Consider the following 21208-nt stretch of genomic DNA (forward strand, 5'->3'; position numbering starts at 1 on the left):
TACCCATCTGCATAGTGGTATTATTGGATCACAAACCTATAAATAGGCAGCCAAGACACATCAGTCAAGATTTTGTATTTTACCTTTATTTAACTAGGCAAGTCAGTTAAGAACAAATTCTTATTTTCAATGATGTCCTAGGAACAGTGGGTTAACTGCCTGTTCAGGGGCAGAACGACAGATTTGTACCTTGTCAGCTCAGGGGTTTGAACTTGCAACCTTCCGGTTACTAGTCCAACGCTCTAACCATTAGGCTACCCTGCCGCCCCAAGATCACATTTTAGGACAGAAAATCGACCCTGTAATATCCTTTTCTGACATGAAATTGTAGTGTTGTGTAATCACACAAAAGGATATATTCCGTTATCTAACCCAGAAACACAGAACAGAACATCAAATCAATTGTTGTTGATGTAACACTGACAGCTTGGTTCACTTTCCAAGATTATTCAGGTTAAAATAGGACAGCCTGTTCACAACCCTATTGGTTTGGTGTGGGGGTTGTTTCAGACCCTAATCCACAGTCTAGAGTATAGATTATGGCTGTAGGCAGGAATCATGTACTGGTGACATCCTTAAGAAGCAGTGGGCTGAGATGTCATTTATTTAATCGCCCCCTGACTCCACCCATATGTAGGATGACAGAGCGTTTTGTGTTAGAGGGACTGTCACACATTGTGACTCTTGTGAAGAAGAACAGAAACAGCACAGCATGGCAGCCTTTGTCTCGGTGAGTTCCTCTCTTCCAGGCATTTACACAACTTTATTGACTCTCAATGCTTTGATACAACATTGTTTGTGAGTTGATCATTTGGGAGTGTGGTAGCAGATTGTTGAATTGTGCTAGGTAAAGAATGTATACTTTGTTTTATCGTTTCCATGGTAAATTTAAGGAATGTCTGATAGAAGAGGGGAATCATTTAGGGCTAGTCTTATAATTTAGCGATGTCTTTCTCTTTCCAGAGACAACATATTACTGTAGGCTACTGTAACAGTTTCTGAATGTATCATGCTTATCCTTGCTTAATTTATGTGTGACACAAATACTATGCATAGAACCAAAACATATAGTTATTATAAAAACATAAGTTATTGTCGCTACTATTTTTATAAACTAAGCAGAGAAAGAGTGAAACACTGTTCTCCATAGAAATGTCATAAGAAAATTTGTGGGCAACATAATGTGATGATAGCCTTTAATCCAGTGTGCACCATACAATAGATTCAATGTACTTACTATGTTGTCCCACCTAGCTATCTTAAGATGAATGTACTATCTGTAAGTCACTCTGGATGACAGAGTCTGCTAAATTATTAACTTGTAAAATAAATAAATAGTTCTGGTTTAGAAGTGGGGCTATGATGCGCTTGATGCTCTCCAGACTCTAGAGAGCTGTCCTGATATCCTATTGGTGGAGTGAAGTAATTGACAGTGGGCTAGGGCCAACATGTGTGTTATCACATCTGAATTTAGCCTTGTGTTCTTTATGGAGAGAGGCCTCTTGGTTTTCTTTTAACCAGGTCTACATGACTTTCATTATTACAGGGAGTAGCGTGGCCTGGTTTTAATGATTTGTTTATCATCCTTACTCACTTACTTTCCTCAACGTCCTTCTTTGAATCTCTTTGGGAATTGTCTCAGCATGTCTGTAACGTGGAATAGCTAACCCCTATGGCAGTGTCTTTTACATTGACCTCTGCCCTTATTTTACCTCTCTCTCAGTTGGCCACGTGTCACCACTGCAGCATATCTTCCAGACATGGCCTTGTCTACAGGGAGTCCATGGCAGCTCTATCCAGGAACGTCATGGCTCCCAGTTACACCAGGAGGCATAGTTCACAGGCTAGAACCCTGCCACTGCGAGCTAGGGGAAGACTCATCACCCAAAGGCCTGTCGGAGAGGCCAAGAATCGGCCTAGAGCTCCAAGGTAAACATCTTACTCTATTACCTAGTAATATACAGATGTTTGGAGTTAATGGCGCATATTTTGAATTGTTGAATTTAATAGAACTCATTTACAGTGTATCTTTAATATCACCATTTTTTTGTCCGCCATTAAAATGGCATCAAACCTTTAAACTCTCTCTTCACAGGCCCAATCCTCCAGAGTTCATTTCCATATCTTCCTCCAAGCTGGCCGGTGTGAAACATTTTGTATTTGTCCACCTAAGGAAGCTCTTTTCATTGGGTGACACCCAGAGGCGCAGAAAGAGTGGCCTGAAACTTTTCTCCTGAAGTATTGCAAATATCATTTGATGGTCAACATCAATGGGCTTGATGATCCACAAGGTGGCGCTCCAGTAATTCAGTAGGAAGAATCAGTGATAGAGGAGTCAGCAGGAAGATGCTCACTTGTCAATGCTAAGACATGCAGGTACTCAGACCTCCCTCACCTGAGAGATTGAAGAATGGTGACTGCATTTGGCAGGAGTCTCTATGGCGACCAGTAGCCATGTGGGTGAGATGGTTCTGGGTGGAATGCAAGGCAATATTTTTGCAACACTTTTGAGCTTTCTACATATTTATTGTTCTGAGGTATGATGTGCAAAATCAGACATACTATTTCATTTAGTCATTTCATTTAGTTACTCAATGTGGAGGCTACTTGTATCAGTATCAACTTTTAATGTGATTATGTTTTTGAAATATAATTGAAAGTCTGTAGAGTCATATGATATTGTTGCCTCCAGCTCAGGCCAAGCCATTGCATATCCTGTTTAACAGTAAATTGTATTGGATCAAGTGTGAGCTTAATGACTGTATTATTATTGTTGTCAAATGTTTAATGCAATGTTATAAACATGTACAGCAGTATAATATACTCGCTTGTTTAGAAATAATATACAGAAACTAATCTAATAAAGGCTTAAATGCTATTTGGATAAAAATACGTTTTTAAATGTTTCACGTTTTGTTTCAAATTATTACTGAATCTATTCAGACAGGAGGGAGAGCCATAGGATAGACGCTAAAACATTGATTTGGCTCAACCAAAATCATAAAATCAAATCAAATCAAATGATATTTGTCACACACACTGAATACAACAGTGAAATGCTTACTTATAAGCCCTTAACCAAAAATGCAGTTCTAACAAAAATAAGTCTTAAGTAAGTATTTACTAAATAGTAAAACAAAATTAAATAGAAAGATATCAAATAATTAAAGAGCAACAATAAAAAAAAACAGTAACGAGGCTATATACAGGGGGTACTGGTACAGAGTCAATGTGGAGGCTATATACAGGGGGTACTGGTACAGAGTCAATGTGGAGGCTATATACAGGGGGTACTGGTACAGAGTCAATGTGGAGGCTATATACAGGGGGTACTGGTACAGAGTCAATGTGGAGGCTATATACAGGGGGTACTGGTACAGAGTCAATGTGGAGGCTATATAAAGGGGGTACTGGTACAGAGTCAATGTGGAGGCTATATACAGGGGGTACTGGTACAGAGTCAATGTGGAGGCTATATACAGGGGGTACTGGTACAGAGTCAATGTGGAGGCTATATACAGGGGGTACTGGTACAGAGTCAATGTGGAGGCTATATACAGGGGGTACTGGTACAGAGTCAATGTGGAGGCTATATACAGGGGGTACTGGTACAGAGTCAATGTGGAGGCTATATACAGGGGGTACTGGTACAGAGTCAATGTGGAGGCTATATACAGGGGGTACTGGTACAGAGTCAATGTGGAGGCTATATACAGGGGGTACTGGTACAGAGTCAATGTGGAGGCTATATACAGGGGGTACTGGTACAGAGTCAATGTGGAGGCTATATACAGGGGGTACTGGTACAGAGTCAATGTGGAGGCTATATACAGGGGGTACTGGTACAGAGTCAATGTGGAGGCTATATACAGGGGGTACCGGTACAGAGTCAATGTGGAGGCTATATACAGGGGGTACCGGTACAGAGTCAATGTGGAGGCTATATACAGGGGGTACTGGTACAGAGTCAATGTGCGGGGACACAGGTTGGTCGAGGTAATTGAGGTAATATGTACATGTAGGTAGAGGTAAAGTGATAATAAATAGAGAGTAGCAGCAGTGTAAAAATAGGGGGGTCAATGCAAATAGGCGGGTCAATGCAAATAGTCCAGGTAGCCAGCCATTTGATTAGCTGTTCAGGAGTCTTATGGCTTGGGGGTAGAAGCTGGTTTAAATCTTTAAAAAGATTTGGGGGTAGAAGCTGGTTTAAATCTTTAAAAAGATTCCTCAATCTATCCACAATGCCCTATAATAACAAAGTGAAAACAGGTTTTTAGAAATGTTTGCAAATGTATAAAAAATATGAAGGATACCTTATTTACATAAGTATTTAGACCCTTTGCTATGTGACTCAAAATTGAGCTCGGGTGGATCCTGTTTCCATTGATCATCCTTGAGATGTATCTACAACTTCATTGGAGTCCACCTGTGGTAAATTCAATTGGTTGGACATGATTTGGAACGGCGCACACACACGTCCCACAGATGACAGCGCATGTCAGAGCATAAACTGAGCAATGGGGTTGACGGAATTGTCCGTAGACGTCAGAGTCAGGATTGTATCGAGGCATAGATCTGAGGAAGGGTACCAAAACATTTCTGCAGCATTGAAGGTCCCCAAGAATACAGTGGCCTCCATCATTCTTAAATGGAAGAAGTTTGGAACCACCAAGACTCTTCCTAGAGCTGGCCGTTCAGCCAAACTGAGCAATCTGGGGAGAAGGGCCTTGGTCGGGGAGGTGACCACAAACCCGATGGTCACTCTGAAGGAGCTCCAGAGTTCCTCTGTGGGGATAAGAGAACGTTCCAGAAGGACAACCATCTCTGCAGCACTCCACCAATCAGGACTTTATGGTAGAGTGGCCAGACGGAAGCCACTCTTCAGTAAAAGGCACATAAAAGCCTGCCTAGAATTTGCCAAAAGTCACTTAAAGGACTCTGACCATGCGAAACAAGATTCTCTGGTCTGATGAAATCAAGATGTGACGCTTGGCATTCAGGCCAAAGAGTTCAATCTGGAGGAAACCAGGCACCCTTCATCACCTGCGGTGAAGTGTAGTGGCAGCATCATGCTGTGGGGCTGTTTTTCAAATCAAACAGACACCTACTAGTCAGGCTTATTGAGGTAGTATGGACATGTAGGTATTGTTAAAGTTACTATGCAAATATGATGAACAGAGTAGCAGAAGCGTAAAAAGAGGGGTTGGCGGGTGGTGGGACACAATGCAGATAGCCCGGTTAGCCAATGTGCGGGAGCACTGGTTGGTTGGGCCAATTAGGTAGTATGTACATGAATGTATAGTTAAAGTGACTGCATATAAGATAAACAGAGAGTAGCAGCAGCGTAAAAGAGGGGCTGGGGGGGGGGACACAATGCAAATAGTCCGGGTAACGGCAGGGACTTCTGCGGCAGGGACTGGGAAACTAGTTAGGATCGAGGGAAACAGAGAGCTCCTTGATGATGACCTCGGACTGGGGTGAAGGTTCACCTTCCAACAGGACAATGACCCCAAGCACACAGCCAAGACGACACAGGAGTGGCTTTGGGACAAGTCTCTGAATGTCCTTGAGTGGCCCAGCCAGAGCCCGGACTTGAACCCGATCGAACATCTCTGGACAGACCTGAAAATAGCTGTGCAGCGACACTCCCCATCCAACCTGATAGAGCTTGAGAGGATCTGTAGAGAACAATGGGAGAAACTACCCAAATACAGGTGTGCCAAGCTTGTAGCGTCATACCCAAGAAGACTAAGCTGTAATCACTGCCAAAGGTGCTTCAACAAAGTACCGAGTAAAAGGTCTGAATACTTAGGTTTTTGTTCAGTTTTAAAAAATATATATACATTTGCAAAAAATTCTAAACCTGTTTTTTACTTTGTCATTATGGGGTATTGTGTGTAGATGGATGGAACAAAAATAAATGTAATCCATTTTAGAATTAGGCTGTAACATAACAAAATTGGGAAAAGGGAAGGGGTCTGAACGTTAGCCTCTGCGGTATTTAGTCATCTAGCTAACGTTACTTCTGCTCGACGTCTGGGTAGGCCGTCATTGTAAATAAGAATTTGTTCTTAACGGACTTGCCTAGTTAAATAAAATAAATGCCTTGCACACTCTTGCCTACATCTGCCAGATCTAAGGTGTAATCATTAGTTACAAACAAGAGTTTCTATTGGACAAATTCAGTAATGTTCATTCCTGTTCAGTTTGCTTCTGTTTTAAGAAATTATTCTCAACAGAATCGACATGAGCACCTTCAAACAGTTCACTTTCATAGCAGCCACATAGAAACAGCATTATCACTTTTCTCGTTGTATAATTCCTTCTCGCATCTACACGTTCTCCTCCTCTCACCTTTTTCCTTTGCTTGTGGACTGGTCACACAACAGCTGTCTGTGACCAGACGAAAACCTTTCCAAGCCAAACCTTCATACCATAACCGACAACCGCTACACACAGCCTACATCGTTATCACCATATTAGCTAACGTCATAGTCAACATGACTACTAGAACTAACGTGTTAGTAAACCCACTACAATCATGCAGTGCAATTCAGCAGTTAAACTGGCAGGCCCCAGTGGCATTAAATTAATAAAACCAAAAGCTGACCTTGGAAGAGTTCCATTGTTGGATAGCCAGCTAGCTAACATAGCTCCCGTCTTTGTTTGTTTGAGCCGGCTGTTTGAGTAGGCTAAACTAGCTAGCCTCATTCGCTAGCTAACTAAATGAAAATACAACAAAATATAGCTAGCTTACACTCTCTCTTGCGTTTTCCTTCATTTTTGAAGACATTCATTTGTTCAAATCTGTCAAACTACTGTCTTAATCTCTACTTGAGTTAACTGCTCACCTCCATTTTATGCACTGCTATGCTAGCTAGCTGTATGCTATGCTTTCAGTTCTAAATTCTTTCTCTGATCCTTAGATTGGGTGAACAACTTGTCAGTTCATGCTGCTAGCGCTCTGATGGGTTGGAGGACGTCTTCCGGAAGTTGTCATAATTACTGTGCAAGAACCATGAGCCTCCTAGGTGTTGTATTGAAGCTAGCTGTCCTCTGGCTACACCATGGTACTACCCCAGAGTGCTGTTCAGGCTACTGTAGCCCTTCATTCACGTCATTTTTTTCATAGAAAAAAGTGCATTAAATAAGGAATTGCATTCCTTTTAAGCACACTTCAGGTCGGAATCGGGCCCTAACGGAATGACTGCAATTGAATTGGCTACAATGGAAATTCATAGTAGTCACAAACCAACTGTGGGTCACCTGCCAACTGTCCTCCCTTCCACTGGCATACTATTATGTTAAGCTCATAACAGTTTTTTTTCTGTCATGTAGTTATCATTATCATGCAGTAGATACTGCAGTATCATTTTGATGCCACAATGTAATATTGAGTTACTCCACATTTGACTGTTATATCGACTGTCCTCTCAGGTTCCTGGACCAGAAGGATGACGGCTGCGTGGTGGACGTCCACCATTTTAATTCTGGAGCCCAGTCTGTGCTGGCCTACGCCACGGTGAACGGCTCCCTGGTGGGCTGGGACCTGCGCTCCAACTCCAACACCTGGACCCTCCGCCACGACCTCCGCCTGGGCCTCATCACCTCTTTCACCGTGGACATGCACCAGTGCTGGCTCTGCCTGGGTGCGTGGGTGTTGGTGTGAGCACGTGGGTGGATGTGGGTCATGTGTGGTGCATGTTGGGTGTATGAAAATACTTATTTTCCACCATTATTTGCAAATAAAATCATTAAAAATCCTACAATGTGATTTTCTGGATTTTTTTTTCTCATTTTGTCCGTCATAGTTGAAGTGTACCTATGATGAAAATTACAGGCCTCTCTCATCTTTTTAAGTGGGAGAACTTGCACAATTGGTGGCTGACTAAATACTTTTTTGCCCCACTGTATATATTTAGTATTTTTTTTACCGGCACCGCCAACGATGGGATGATTCAGGAGCCCACTCTCAAGGAGTGTAGACAGCCTGCTGCCGCTCTGCTAATCATCAGGGGAGGGGAGGTGGTAGGGGGCCCACATGGGTAACTGGGGGGTCCTGCCTTGATTGGGTAACTGACTAATACATCATTTCTTTGTGTGAGTCGGGCTGGGCCCAAGAGGCAAAAACAAATACAAATAAAAAAATTGAATCTTTAAAAAAGAAATCCTGCACAGGAGCCCACACCAACATAAAGTGTTTTATAGGGGTGTTAGGCCACGAGCTGCCAGAACAGCTTCAATGCGCCTTGGCATAGATTCTAGAAGTGGACCTAAACCATGCAAGGAAAATGCATCCCACACCATAACATATACTTTGTATCCCTCATTTACTCAAGTGTTTCCTTAATTTGGGCAGCTACTGGTATGCCTACAGCCGGGAAGGGCACAATTTGGGCAGCATATGCACCAAATATAGGCTACAGCTTGTTTCGTTGTGGCCATAGACAGATAATCCATAGAGTTTTGGAATCTCTTACCCTGGCAATTTGACTGTTATACTCATGGGTACTAGCAATAGCTACCAGTCCTGATTTGAATGGGAACAGCCATCTATGGATTACATTTCTATGGTAGGTTGCTGCTGTAGGTTTGCCTTTTGCAGATTAAAAAATAATATTATGGGAAAAAAAAACATACAGTTTGGAAAGCAAATGCATACACCTGAAATAAGACTAATCAGCCTGTAAAATCAATATAAATAAATAATAAACTCCCATTTTTTTTTGTGAACAGCAGCACTGTTTTAAAAAGTAGCTCATCTTGAGATAGGCTATCGCCACGACAACGAGTGCATCGGCCATCACCGTGAGTAGCCCATGGCTTCATCATCATTAGGTGAGTCAGTGTTCCACTGAAAATGGTATTTAGTAACTTACTGTATGTATACATACGCATGTATTTCCTTCTAATATTGGACATATCTGTGTCTCTTCATTGGCCTGGGCTATTGTTATGATTTCTTAATCCGGCCCAGTATCCATTCAGAATCAATATCAGTAGAATAAGGTCATAAGAGCATCAAAAATACACTGACCGCTAGGGAATTTGTGGAGTTTTATTTTCAACATGTAGCTTCAAATCAAATCAAATGTATTTGTCACATACACATGGTTAGCAGATGTTAATGCGAGTGTAGCGAAATGCTTTTGCTTGTAGTTCTGACAATGCAGAAATAACCAACGAGTAATCTAACCTAACAATTCCAAAACTACTACCTTATACACACACAAGTGTAAAGGGATAAAGAATATGTAGATAAAGATTAATGAATGAGTGATGGTACAGAACGTAATAGGCAAGATGGAGTAGATGGTATCGAGTACAGTATATACATATGAGATGTAGGGTATGTAAACAAAATGGTCAAGTTAGAGGAAACAGACACACAGTGCAACAAATCCTATTTACAAAACACTGAGCGGATGACATACAGCCTGAATTTACATCTACGGTTAACATCCAAGTTAACAGTGCATTGCCTGGTGCTTGACTTGGTTTGGTAGCTGTTGATCTGTGATGATGGAAAATAGCCACAAGAGATAACAGGTTATTTCATTGCTTTAAAGTCCTTCTCACAAAAGCAGCAGTGCCCTTATGCATGTTTGTTGCATGACTGCATGAGAGTCAGATCCGTTACTTAGGTCTGCTTGAACAGAGTTGAATAAAAGAGAGAAATATTCATACTTCTGTTTCAGTAATTTCCATTTTTACCCAAAAGGAGAACAACTAAATGCTAAAGATAAGGGCCAGAGTTATTTACACAGACAGTGTTGTTTTTGATGTTCACACCTTGAATGAGACATTTGTTTGGCTGGTTTCTGGCGTGATCTTCTTCAATTCACTCTAATCAGGGTTTTACATGTGTGGAGTTCCTCCTCAGACAGAGGCCTTCACAAGCCTCCTGCGTCTCGAAACGGTTAGTGTTGCCGCCACAGCCGCCATACCAGAAACGGGAGCACTCGCTCTGTGTCGTGTCAAAGTACCACTTCAGAGTGTAGTTCTCACAACCTCCCTTGTCCTGTTTGAAGAAACATGCATCTGGGGAAGAGGGAGAGGAAACGGGGCAAAGGGGATAGGATTCAGGAGAAAACAAAAGAAAGGGGGGAGAGGAAAGAGAGAGGAGAGGAAAGAGAGAGAGAGGAGAGGGGAAAGAGAGAGGAGAGGGGAAAGAGAGAGGAAAGAGAGAGGAGAGGGGAAAGAGAGAGGAGAGGGGAAAGAGAGAGGAGAGGGGAAAGAGAGAGGAGAGGGGAAAGAGAGAGGAGAGGGGAAAGAGAGAGGAGAGGGGAAAGAGAGAGGAGAGGGGAAAGAGAGAGGAGAGAGGAAAGAGAGAGGAGAGGGGAAAGAGAGAGGAGAGAGGAAAGAGAGAGGAGAGGGGAAAGAGAGAGGAGAGAGGAAAGAGAGAGGGGAGAGGAAAGAGAGAGGGGAGAGGAAAGAGAGAGGGGAGAGGAAAGAGAGAGGGGAGAGGAAAGAGAGAGGGGAGGAAAGAGAGAGGGGAGAGGACAAAGCCAAAGGTTGAGACTCATGCCTTTTACACTATTGTACAGACCCGAGCCTGCTGTCTTTTCACATGTATACAAAATTAGAGAGAGATGTGGTCCTTACCCTGGTTAAGAACTGTACTTTCCTCTGTCCTCAGGAGGGTTGTGTGATCTGTGAACACATAACATTAGAAGAAAATCTCTGGCGTAGTGCTGTGAATGATGACCTCGCAGCTGACGTGACAACATGACAACATGACAACATGAAACAACATGACAACTGACAAAAATGGCATCACAACTTTTGTCATTTCAAACCTGCAATTGCCATACTGTTTAAACAAGGTATATTACAGTCACTAATGTTAGGGGTTCAGCTCATTAGAATTCTCTCAACTGAAAGCCTCCTGATTTGAGAATGCAAATAGAACAACTAGTGTTCTCTTCTCATGTAGCATTATGTGATTCAGCATTTGACAAACATCACAACAGTCGTTGTAATTCAGGTTGTGGCTAACAGAGCTCTACATCTATGACCTCCACATGATGTTCAGTAGAGGGCTGGGGGGACTTCCTGGAAGTGCCACACGTCTCAAAGCATTCGTTTTCCGTGCTAAAACGGTTGGCGTTAGTGTCACAACCGCCGTACCAAAAAGGCAAGCATGCAAAGAGCGTGGCCATAGTCCCCGCAGTTAGTGTCACTGTCCACATCCAACTTACAGTGGGCTAAAAGCAGAACAAGCAGGTTTGTAAATGGGGAGGAAGATATGCAGTATGAGGTTGCAAACTGAGACTACTCATGCAGTGGGATACGAGGGAACGTGAGGGAGAGAGGGAAATAGAAGTTCTGTTATAAATGTGGGGTTACTGATTACCATTAGAGTTTGGCTGTGGCCGGGGGAGTGAAGTGGCTCCATCTCCCCTGGAGAAGGCATGTATAGTGTTAACCTGGTCAAGAGCTATCTGAGTCGGAAATACACCAGTGTGCTCCAGGAACTCCTCCTCATCTGTGTACTCCTCTTCCTCTTTCCACACATCCCACTCTGCCTGTCCTTGTCCCTGTCCGTGTTCCTGTCCCAGCATCAGATCACACTTGAGTTTGAGATGGGCAGGAGGGTAGCTGTTCCCTCCCTCTGAAATAGTGAGGGAAAAGTGAGAGAGTTAGGACACACAGTAGCACTGCCTTGGCAGCAGCTAATGGGGATCCCTAATAAATACAAATGCAAATGTTAAAATGTATGATTTGTTCTGGCATAATTATCTCTCCCTCAAGAGACAACCAGATGAAGAAGCATGCTAGTGTTCCTTACTACTGAGGACCCTGAGGAAGGCTCTGAAGAAGCGCTGTGCGTAGCCTCTCTCCCACTCCTTCACGTGCCACAGATGGAGCAGGTGCTGCTCTGACGGCGTGCTCGCCAACTCCTCCACCTGGGTGCTGTTGTAATGGTCGCCCACCGCGATCACAAACAGGGAAACGCCCTGACACTTGGCCTTCTGGGAAATGTAGGCCAGCTTGGCCTGGTCCCAGTGGGCTGTCTCGGCCCCCACCACAGCCAGCACCACTCTACTCTTCCTGGGCCTGGTGGCCTTGAGGAACACCTTGCTCAGAGCGTACTCCAGGGTCTGCCCCAGAGACGACACTCCTCCTTGCTGCTGCATGCTCCTCAGGTGTCTCTGTAGACCAATGTGGTTGTGGTACTTCTGCAGGTCAAACTCTACCTTGACGGCCTGGGAAGTCTGGGGGAGCAGAGAACCACTGGTCTGGAGAAGGGCCACTCTGGCCCGGCCGTCAGCCACGCTTGGTTTGGGGCTCCAGGCTACCTGCTTCACCACTGAGCCCAGAAGCTCCTGGACGCCAGCGTACTGATCGGCCCGGATCTCCCTTGAACCATCCACCACCAGGGTCAGGTCCATATCCACCACCAGGGGCCGCTGAGCGTCAGTAAAATCACACCCCTGGGCTGGTTTACAGTGGTCTGATGAACACACAGAGTGTAGTAGTAGTACAGTAGTAGTACAGTAGTAGTGCAGTAGCATCAGTAGTAGTAGTACAGTAGCACAGTAGCCTCAGCAATAGTCGTACAGTAGTAGTGTAGTAGCATCAGTAGTAGTAGTATAGTAGTAGTGCAGTAGCAGTAGTACCAGTAGTAGTAGTACAGTAGTAGTACAGTAGCAGTAGTACAGTAGCATCAGTAATAGTAGTACAGTAGCATCAGTAGTACTGTAGTAGTAATAGTATTAGTAGTGCAGTAGCATCAGTAGTAGTATGAGGAGTAGTACAGTAGCATCAGTAGTAGTAGTAGTACAGTAGCATCAGTAGTAGTACAGTAGAATCAGTAGTAGCACTGTAGAAGTACAGTATAATCAGTAGTAGTACTGTAGAAGTACAGTAGCATCAGTAGTAGTAGTAGTAGTATTAGTAGTAGTACAGTAGCATCAGTAGTAGTACAGTAGAATCAGTAGTAGTACTGTAGTAGTACAGTAGAATCAGTAGTAGTAGTAGTAGTACAGTAGCATCAGTAGCAGTACTGTAGTAGTACAATAGAATCAGTAGTAGTAGCAGTAGTAGTAGTAGTATTAGTAGTAGTACAGTAGCATCAGTAGTAGTAGTAGGAGGAAGAGTACAGTAGCAGCAGCAGTAGTAGTAGTAGTACAGTAGCATCAGTAGTAGTGTATTAGTAGTAGTAGTTGTAGTAGTAGTAGTATAGTACAGTATCATCAGTAGTAGTAATGTAGTAGTACAGTAGCATCATTAGTAGTGTAGTAGTAGTAGTACAGTAGCATCAGTAGTAGTGTATTAGTAGTAGTAGTAGTAGTAGTAGTAGTAGTATAGTACAGTAACATCAGTAGTAGTAGTAGTAATGTAGTAGTAGTAGTACAGTAGCATCATTAGTAGTGTAGTAGTGTAGTACAGTAGCATCATTAGTAGTGTAGTAGTAGTAGTAGTAGTAGTAGTAGTACAGTAGCTGAAGCTACTGTATTAGTAGTACAGTAGCTTCAGTAATAGTGTAGTAGTAGTAGTAGATAATTATTTATGCCCAAGGGAAATATTGGTTCTACAGCAGAATTAACCATAAAAACGAAGACATACATTGATACCAAATAAGACTATATTTTATTTTGTCCCTGTGTGCTTACCGTAGCAGATGACGCAATTTTTGATTCTTGTCAGCACAGCATTTTGGTCCTGTGACCTATCCACCAGCCGAACAAGGATGAAGCTGCCCGTGTCATCAGCCTGCGCCACAACAAAACAAAAACATGCATGGGCTGCATTTCAATTCACCAGCCTTTCCGCTGCCCTGTTCACTATCCCATAACCAGAAAGCATCTGTTAGCAATTGTACCTCAAAAGCCCGTTGAACATCGGGGGAGTTCCTCAGGGCGATGACAGCAGGAGCGATGTTCAAGGCCTTGAACTCCATGGCGGCCGTGATGATGGCAGCGCTGTCCACAGAGGGCCCGTTGGTGAAGAACACTGCCACCTTCCTCATCGTCAACGCTTTACGGGTTCGCTTGAAGACATGGCGCCCCACAAAGCGCATGGCCTCCCCAAGATGGCGCTGGTTGGACGTTCGTTCCAGTGCAATGTTTTGGATGGCCTCCAACAACTCCGGCTTGCGTTGGTAGTCCTGGAATCGGATCAGGTACTTGGTGTTGGCACTATAGGATACCACGGCAACACGTGCACCCGTCGGGCAGTTGCTCTCGGCGATGGCAACGTCATCCAATATGGAGAGGAGAGCGGAGCGCATCCTCTCAAACGTGGCAGGCTCCACATCCTGTGACATATCCAGAGCAAAGACCAGCTCTGTGGGGTAGGCTGGGCACGCTGCCTGGCCTGGGGGATAGAGTGAGAGAGGGACAGAGAGAGAGAAGGGGAGAGGAAGGGAGAGAGGGACAGAGAGAGAAGGATAGAGGAAGGGAGAGAGGTACAGAGAGAGGGAGAGAGGTACAGAGAGAGGGAGAGAGGTACAGAGAGAGGGAGAGAGAGGGAGAGAGGTACAGAGAGAGAGAGAAGGGGAGAGGGAGAGAGGGGGTGAGGGGGGCAATGGTATTTTTAAATGACACCCATTCATAACATCACTTTGCCAAGAGTTCTGGTTTGATTACACCAGAATCTTCAGTCAAGTACATACATTTATTTGGACGATGAAGGGTTAATGGAGACATACCTTGAGCGCATGCTGTTTGGGGGAGAAAAATATCATAGTTTAGAGACAAAATTAGGAATGAATTCATCTTTGCTTATGAAAACATGACCTTACCAGCAATAAAGCAATTGACACAGCAGATCTTTTCTTACAAAAAATATAGAGTAGGAATACCAAGAGCTTACCACAGTTATCACGGATATAGGTGGTCAGCTGGCATTCCTAGGGAGACAAATAAAATAACATGTTAAATAGCTCTCAAGATTCTCTACATAAAATGTTTTAGAGTTAAATTGGAACAAAAATCAGACAGAATACACATACAGACATGGCTCTCTCTCCTGGTCTGCCTCTAGAGCCCTAGATAGAAATAGAGAATTAGTCAGAAATCCACATGGAAACAGTGAATATCTTACCAATACTTATATCTTACAATACAACCAAAACTACAACTACTATTATTTTCATTTGAAACAAATAACAATAATAAAACAACTAATACATGAGATTTGTAAAGTTCCTTTAAAAGATCCAAAAACGCAAATGAAATACTAACAGTGTGTCCCGGTGGTCCAATGGATCCGGGATCTCCTGACTCACCCGATCTGCCCGAGTTCCCCTGGTTCAATCACATCGTAACATATGGCCATTTTAACAGAAGATTGTATACATGTCAACACATATTAGTACCTGTGGCACAAGCGAATGTCACAAGGTTTGAAGTACAACACCTGAGAATATAAGCAGTGGTGTTAGACTCAAGCATAGATACTCTATGTGTGAGTATATACAGTTCTGGAGGGTGACACTTTAGTCCCACGAAGATAGTTTGTAGATGTTCAATAACTGTCAACAACATATCAACTAACTATCCACTAACCCTAGCCCTTACCCTTATTCTAAAACTAACCCTTGCCCTTATTCTAAAACTAACCCTTACCCTTATTCTATAACTAACCCTAACCCTAACCCTTATTCTAAAACTAACCCTAACCCTTATTCTAAAACTAACCCTTACCCTTATTCTAAAACTAACCCTTACCCTTATTCTAAAACTAACCCTAACCCTTATTCTAAAACTAACCCTTACCCTAACCCTTATTCTAAAACTAACCCTAACCCTTATTCTAAAACTAACCCTTACCCTTATTCTAAAACTAACCCTTACCCTTATTCTAAAACTAACCCTAACCCTTATTCTAAAACTAACCCTTACCCTAACCCTTATTCTAAAACTAACCCTAACCCTTATTCTAAAACTAACCCTTACCCTTATTCTAAAACTAACCCTAACCCTTATTCTAAAACTAACCCTTACCCTAACCCTTATTCTAAAACTAACCCTAACCCTTATTCTAAAACTAACCCTTACCCTTATTCTAAAACTAACCCTTACCCTTATTCTAAAACTAACCCTAACCCTTATTCTAAAACTAACCCTTACCCTAACCCTTATTCTAAAACTAACCCTAACCCTTATTCTAAAACTAACCCTTACCCTTATTCTAAAACTAACCCTTACCCTTATTCTAAAACTAACCCTAACCCTTATTCTAAAACTAACCCTTACCCTTATTCTAAAACTAACCCTAACCCTTATTCTAAAAGTAACCCTAACCCTTATTCTAAAACTAACCCTTACCCTAACCCTTATTCTAAAACTAACCCTAAATCAAAACCTAACCCTATCCCTAACTGTAACCTTAACAAGCAGTTGCTTATCAACAGATAGTTTGTTAACAGTATGACCATCTGTAGAGCATCTACACTGAGTGAACAAAACATTAAGGACAGCTTGCTACTATTGAGTTGCACCCCCTTTCGCCCTCAGAACAGCCTCCATTCGTTGGGGCATGGACAGTACAAGGTCTCCAAAGCGTTCCACAGGGATGCTGGCCCATACTGACTCCAATGCTTCCCTCAGTTGTGTCAAGTAGGCTGGATGTCCTTTGGGAAGTCGACCATTCTTGGTCCAGAAAACTGTTGAGCTTGAAAAACCCAGCAGCATTGCAGTTCTTGACACAAACCGGTGCGCCTAGCACATACTACCATACCCTGTCCAAAGGCAATTACATATTTTGTCTTGCCCATTCACCCTCTGAATGGCACACATGCACAATCCATGTCTCAAGGCTTAAAAATCTGTCTTCTACCTGTCTCCTCCCCTTCATTTTCACTGATTTAAGTGGATTTAACAAGTGACATCAATATGGGATCATAACTTTCGCCTGGATTCACCTGGTCAGTCTATGTCACGGAAAAAGCAGACGTCAATGTTTTGTACACTGGGATTATCCAAATAAAGTGTGACCGTTCTGGGCACTAAAAATGTAGCGGTATTGACTTAACAATTACAGCAATGCATGTGCAACAGGACACTCTGGAGTCTTCTAGCGATAGTGTGTGTGAGTCTCACCCCTCTGCCTCGGTTTCCTTTGGGGCCTGGACCTCCTTTGACTCCAAAATCACCACTTTCACCCTGAAGATGACAAACAGGAAAAGGGGATTGTTTACTTTTTGTGAGCTTCAGAATGTAATGTGCCATGATTGGATTCCAGCCTTGTTCTCTTATTCATTCTGAAAGGGGAGATTTTATATCAATAACTGACCTGTAATCCAGGGTAACCATGGAAACCAGGCTCTCCCTTTAAAGTAATCACAAAACACAAGGAATAATTTATTAGTGTCCATCAAACATGTCTGGAATACAAATCTACTGTATATTAAAATCCTTTCATTTGAATGAAAAGATAATAGGCAGAATCTAGCACACAACCAGATCTGATTAGTGAAGGTGCTGGAGGAATAAAATGACACTAGAGAAGTAGGAAAAAGTCTTTGAACACTTCCAGTCAGATGCACATTTATTTCATTTAGCTGAGCTTTCGGTCAGTCGACCATCATTTAGATGAAAAGAGATTTTATTCTATAATCTACTAAGTACATTAACAATATTTTCCAAAGTAGAAAACCTCATCAACTACTAGGATGTCTATGGACAGCAGCTGTTGATCTGAGTACTGAGTAAGTGTACCTTACCTTCATTCCCTGGGGTCCGGGAGGCCCATGGCCGTCACTGCCATCAAGACCCTGTATTAAAGAAAACACACCATCACGTCCCATTCTTACATGACCTTACAAACACATACAGTCTTGCAGTGTGTGTACAGCATGTGTGTGTGCATGCAGGTGAAGTGTGTAATGACAAGGCAACACCTTACCGGCATCCCTCTTGGCCCAAGTGTTCCAAGGGCTCCGTTGACCCCGAGGTCCCCAGGTTGGCCCTGTGAGGAAACCACACAGTATTGGGTTGGAAGAAGGGCTATAAAACATTATTTTACAGACATGTTTTAATGTATACTTTTTATGTGTGTATATGTAATATGTTTCAGTTGCTCTGCAGGCCTGGTAACAAATTGTCCTACCAAGATGGCCAATGTTTTGTATTGTAATGTATTACATAACTGTAGGTCAAAGGTAATGGAATATTTAGAAGATGCAGAGTTTGAGGGTTTGAGAGGACGAGCGTACTAAAAGTCCTAATGGTCAATAGAGGATTATAAATAGGAGTTGGGTTTCAGTTCAACATCTGTTTAGAATCTGTCCAATGTCACTCCTGAACTCAGAGTGACGTGTAGTACGTTCTGTACATGGAGTCTGGGGCAGGATACTATTTATTTGGCCGTTGGCCAAGTTGTTCTGCAAGGACTTCTGATTGGTCAACCCTAAACTAGGATGAGGGTTATTAAATGGCTTCTTGTTCCTTTGTTCAGTGGGGAAAAGCTGAGGACAGGGGAGACTGGACATCTGAACATCTACCTCCCAGCATAACATCTTGATTTATCCTTCTCAAATAAACCTATTTTTCTCCCCCTGATTTGCTTTGTAGTTTGTGTTATTGAAGAATAACATAAATTGCTAACAAAGGCAATGCACCTTCTGTCCATTCATCCCTCGTCTTCCTGTTGATCCTTTGCCACCCATAGTTCCAGGTGTGCCCTGAGGGAAAAGCCATTCATACGCCATCATTACATGTCAACATCACATAACAGTAGGATTTATGTATCAGGCATCCTCAATGTGGTGAGATGGGATGGAAGTAGAAAGGTAAGAAAAGTGACCTGAGGTCCAGGTAAACCCTGCAGGCCCCTGGGTCCAGGCTGGCCCAAGTCTCCTCTTATACCCTGTGCACACAGGAGAGAAACATGTTCAGCAACAGTAGGTATTGGGGGGACTGTCCCAAATGCAACAGAAGTGCATCAGTAGTAGCATTACTGTGGAGATGTGGATGAGGGGAATGGGTATATATTACTTACCTGTGGTCCAGAAGGGCCAGGAATTCCTTGGAGGCCTACAACTCCTGGATCCCCTGGTGTTCCCTAGACACACACACGCATGCAAACATACACACAAAACACACATACACACACAAAGAACACAGTAATGGGTACATACAGTAAATATAGATAGTAATCCTAGGGACTGTTATTCATGAAGTAGCTTTGTTGATAATGCTGCCTACTGTACATTTGGACCAGGGAGACCTCTTCTTCCTTGAGGACCCTACAAAGCAGGACACAGGACATAATCATCACTTGACAATTGACCAAAAATGTGAGACAACATCAGTATAACAGGACAAGGACAGCTTAGGAGAAATGAAACTTCGCTCACTGGGTTTCCGACGATTCCACTTTCTGCTCGACTGCCCTCTTCTCCTGGGTCTCCCTGTCGGTGTGGAAAGGGAGACAAGAGAGAAAAGGTGTTTTTGAGGGAGAGAGAGGATGAGAATAACAGCAGTGTTGTCACCCTCCAGGATGGTAAGGGAATCCTGCTTTACTCACTAGAAAGAGCCAGTCAAAATGATCTGGTACTTGCAAATGAACTTGGTGAATAAGCGATTCTGATTCTTAGATCAGTACATTGACAGTGGCCAACTACAAGCTACATACCGGTAGTCCTGGGTTTCCCCTTCCTCCTTTGGGACCCGCGACAATGCTGTCCACTCCAGAGTCTCCCTAAAAGACCAGAGACTAACTTTTAGTAGCAGTTAGAAAATAAGATATAGAAACACAGCATTTGTTACAGTCTAAACCACAACTGTCAAACTCATTCCAAACTCGTTCCGAGTCTCTGTGGGTTTTTGCTCCTCCCTTGTACCTGATTGATGAATTAAGGTCACTACTTAGTGAGGAACTGCCCTCGTCTGGTTATCTAGATCTTAATTGAAAGGAAAACCTAAAACCAGCAGATACTGGTCCCTGAACCATCGTAAATCATTTGCACTGTTAAATGGCGTCCATAGTTTATGTGACTTACAGGGTCACCTCTAAGTCCACGCTGCCCCTTCACTCCTGGCTCTCCTATGAGGCCGCTGTTGCCCTGCAAGAGAACCCACCATCAATAGGTTAGACATTAGAGAAGAGAATCTAGTAAGAGTAGGATATTGGGGACATAGGAGAAGTATATTGGTGACAGGAGAATGACATTAGTGACATAGGAGTAGTATACTGGTGATGTAGGAGTAGTATATTGGTGACATATGAGAACGATATTAGTGATATAGGAGAAGTAAACTGGTGACATAGGAGTACTATACTGGTGACATAGAAGTAGTATATTGGTGACATAGGAGTAGTGTATTGGTGACATAGGAGGACGAAATTAGTGACATAAGAGCAGTATACTGGTGACATAGGAGTAGTATACTGGTGACATAGGAGTAGTATACTGGTGACATAGGAGTAGTATACTGGTGACATAGGAGTAGCATACTGGTGACATAGGAGTAGCATACTGGTGACATAGGAGTAGCATACTAGTGACATAGGAGTAGCATACTGGTGACATAGGAGTAGCATACTGGTGACATGGAAGTAGCATATTGGTGACATGGAAGTAGCATATTGGTGACATGGAAGTAGCATATTGGTGACATAGGAGAACGATATTAATGACATAGGAGTAGTATACTGGTGACATGGAAGGAGCATATTGGTGACATAGGAGTAGTATATTGGTGACATAGGAGTAGTATATTGGTGACATAGGAGAACGATATTAATGACATAGGAGTACTATACTGGTGACATAGGAGTACTATACTGGTGACAAGGAAGTAGTATATTGGTGACATAGGAGTAGTATATTGGTGACATAGGAGTACTATACTGGTGACATATAAGTACTATACTGGTGACATAGAAGTACTATACTGGTGACATAGAAGTAGTATATTGGTGACATAGGAGTAGTATATTGGTGACTGGAGTAGGATATTGGTGACATAGGAGTAGCGTATTAATGACATAGCAGTAGTATATTAATGACATAGAAATAGTATATCAGTGACCTAGGAGTAGTATATTGTAGAATATGAGAAATTGTGTTTACTGGTCTTCCTGGGTTTCCTCTCTCTCCTGCAGCTCCAGCTGTTCCAATCAGACCCTGTTCACCGTCAACCCCATCAAGGCCATGGTCTCCGTCATTACCCTGCCATGGTAATGTGCACACTGATTCACAACACACTCAACAACAGCAGACGTTTACATCCACACAATGAAAAAAAGAAAG

At 42.9% G+C, this 21208-nt stretch overlaps 2 protein-coding genes across 3 annotated transcripts in view; one reads left to right on the plus strand and one right to left on the minus strand.

Moving 5' to 3' along the window:
• Positions 1-643: 643 nt before the first annotated feature.
• LOC149984849 (uncharacterized) lies at positions 644-2890 on the plus strand. The gene is made up of 3 exons (XM_090189102.1): positions 644-730; positions 1724-1929; positions 2096-2890. Exons 1-3 carry the CDS (start codon positions 713-715, stop codon positions 2235-2237), a joined length of 366 nt encoding a protein of 121 aa, XP_090045228.1. The 5' UTR covers positions 644-712; the 3' UTR covers positions 2238-2890.
• Positions 2891-9044: 6154 nt separating this feature from the next.
• The window catches only part of LOC110535417 (collagen alpha-6(VI) chain), a 32062-nt gene continuing 19898 nt past the window's right edge, over positions 9045-21208 (minus strand). For both annotated transcript variants that reach the window (XM_090189064.1, XM_090189065.1), the window contains exons 18-39: positions 21029-21127; positions 19955-20017; positions 19588-19653; positions 19310-19363; positions 19163-19198; positions 18952-19014; positions 18757-18819; positions 18572-18634; positions 17857-17919; positions 17675-17725; positions 17245-17280; positions 17052-17114; positions 15192-15254; positions 14960-14995; positions 14821-14857; positions 14657-14668; positions 13829-14322; positions 13620-13719; positions 11792-12457; positions 11357-11614; positions 10606-10653; positions 9045-10041 (exon numbers count right to left, since the gene is read on the minus strand). In XM_090189064.1, coding sequence (XP_090045190.1) covers positions 9851-10041; positions 10606-10653; positions 11357-11614; positions 11792-12457; positions 13620-13719; positions 13829-14322; positions 14657-14668; positions 14821-14857; positions 14960-14995; positions 15192-15254; positions 17052-17114; positions 17245-17280; positions 17675-17725; positions 17857-17919; positions 18572-18634; positions 18757-18819; positions 18952-19014; positions 19163-19198; positions 19310-19363; positions 19588-19653; positions 19955-20017; positions 21029-21127 — 2625 coding nt within the window. In that variant the 3' untranslated portion in view covers positions 9045-9850. The remainder of the gene's footprint in view (positions 10042-10605; positions 10654-11356; positions 11615-11791; positions 12458-13619; positions 13720-13828; positions 14323-14656; positions 14669-14820; positions 14858-14959; positions 14996-15191; positions 15255-17051; positions 17115-17244; positions 17281-17674; positions 17726-17856; positions 17920-18571; positions 18635-18756; positions 18820-18951; positions 19015-19162; positions 19199-19309; positions 19364-19587; positions 19654-19954; positions 20018-21028; positions 21128-21208) is intronic.

This window comes from Oncorhynchus mykiss, chromosome 2, assembly GCF_057628025.1.
Source record: "Oncorhynchus mykiss isolate SJ-2025 chromosome 2, ASM5762802v1, whole genome shotgun sequence".
NCBI lineage: Eukaryota > Metazoa > Chordata > Actinopteri > Salmoniformes > Salmonidae > Oncorhynchus > Oncorhynchus mykiss.

Coding starts and splice junctions, on each gene's coding strand:
- LOC149984849 (XM_090189102.1), top strand. Junction 1,930..2,095: donor AATCGGCCTAGAGCTCCAAG/GTAAACATCTTA, acceptor CTCTCTTCACAG/GCCCAATCCTCCAGAGTTCA.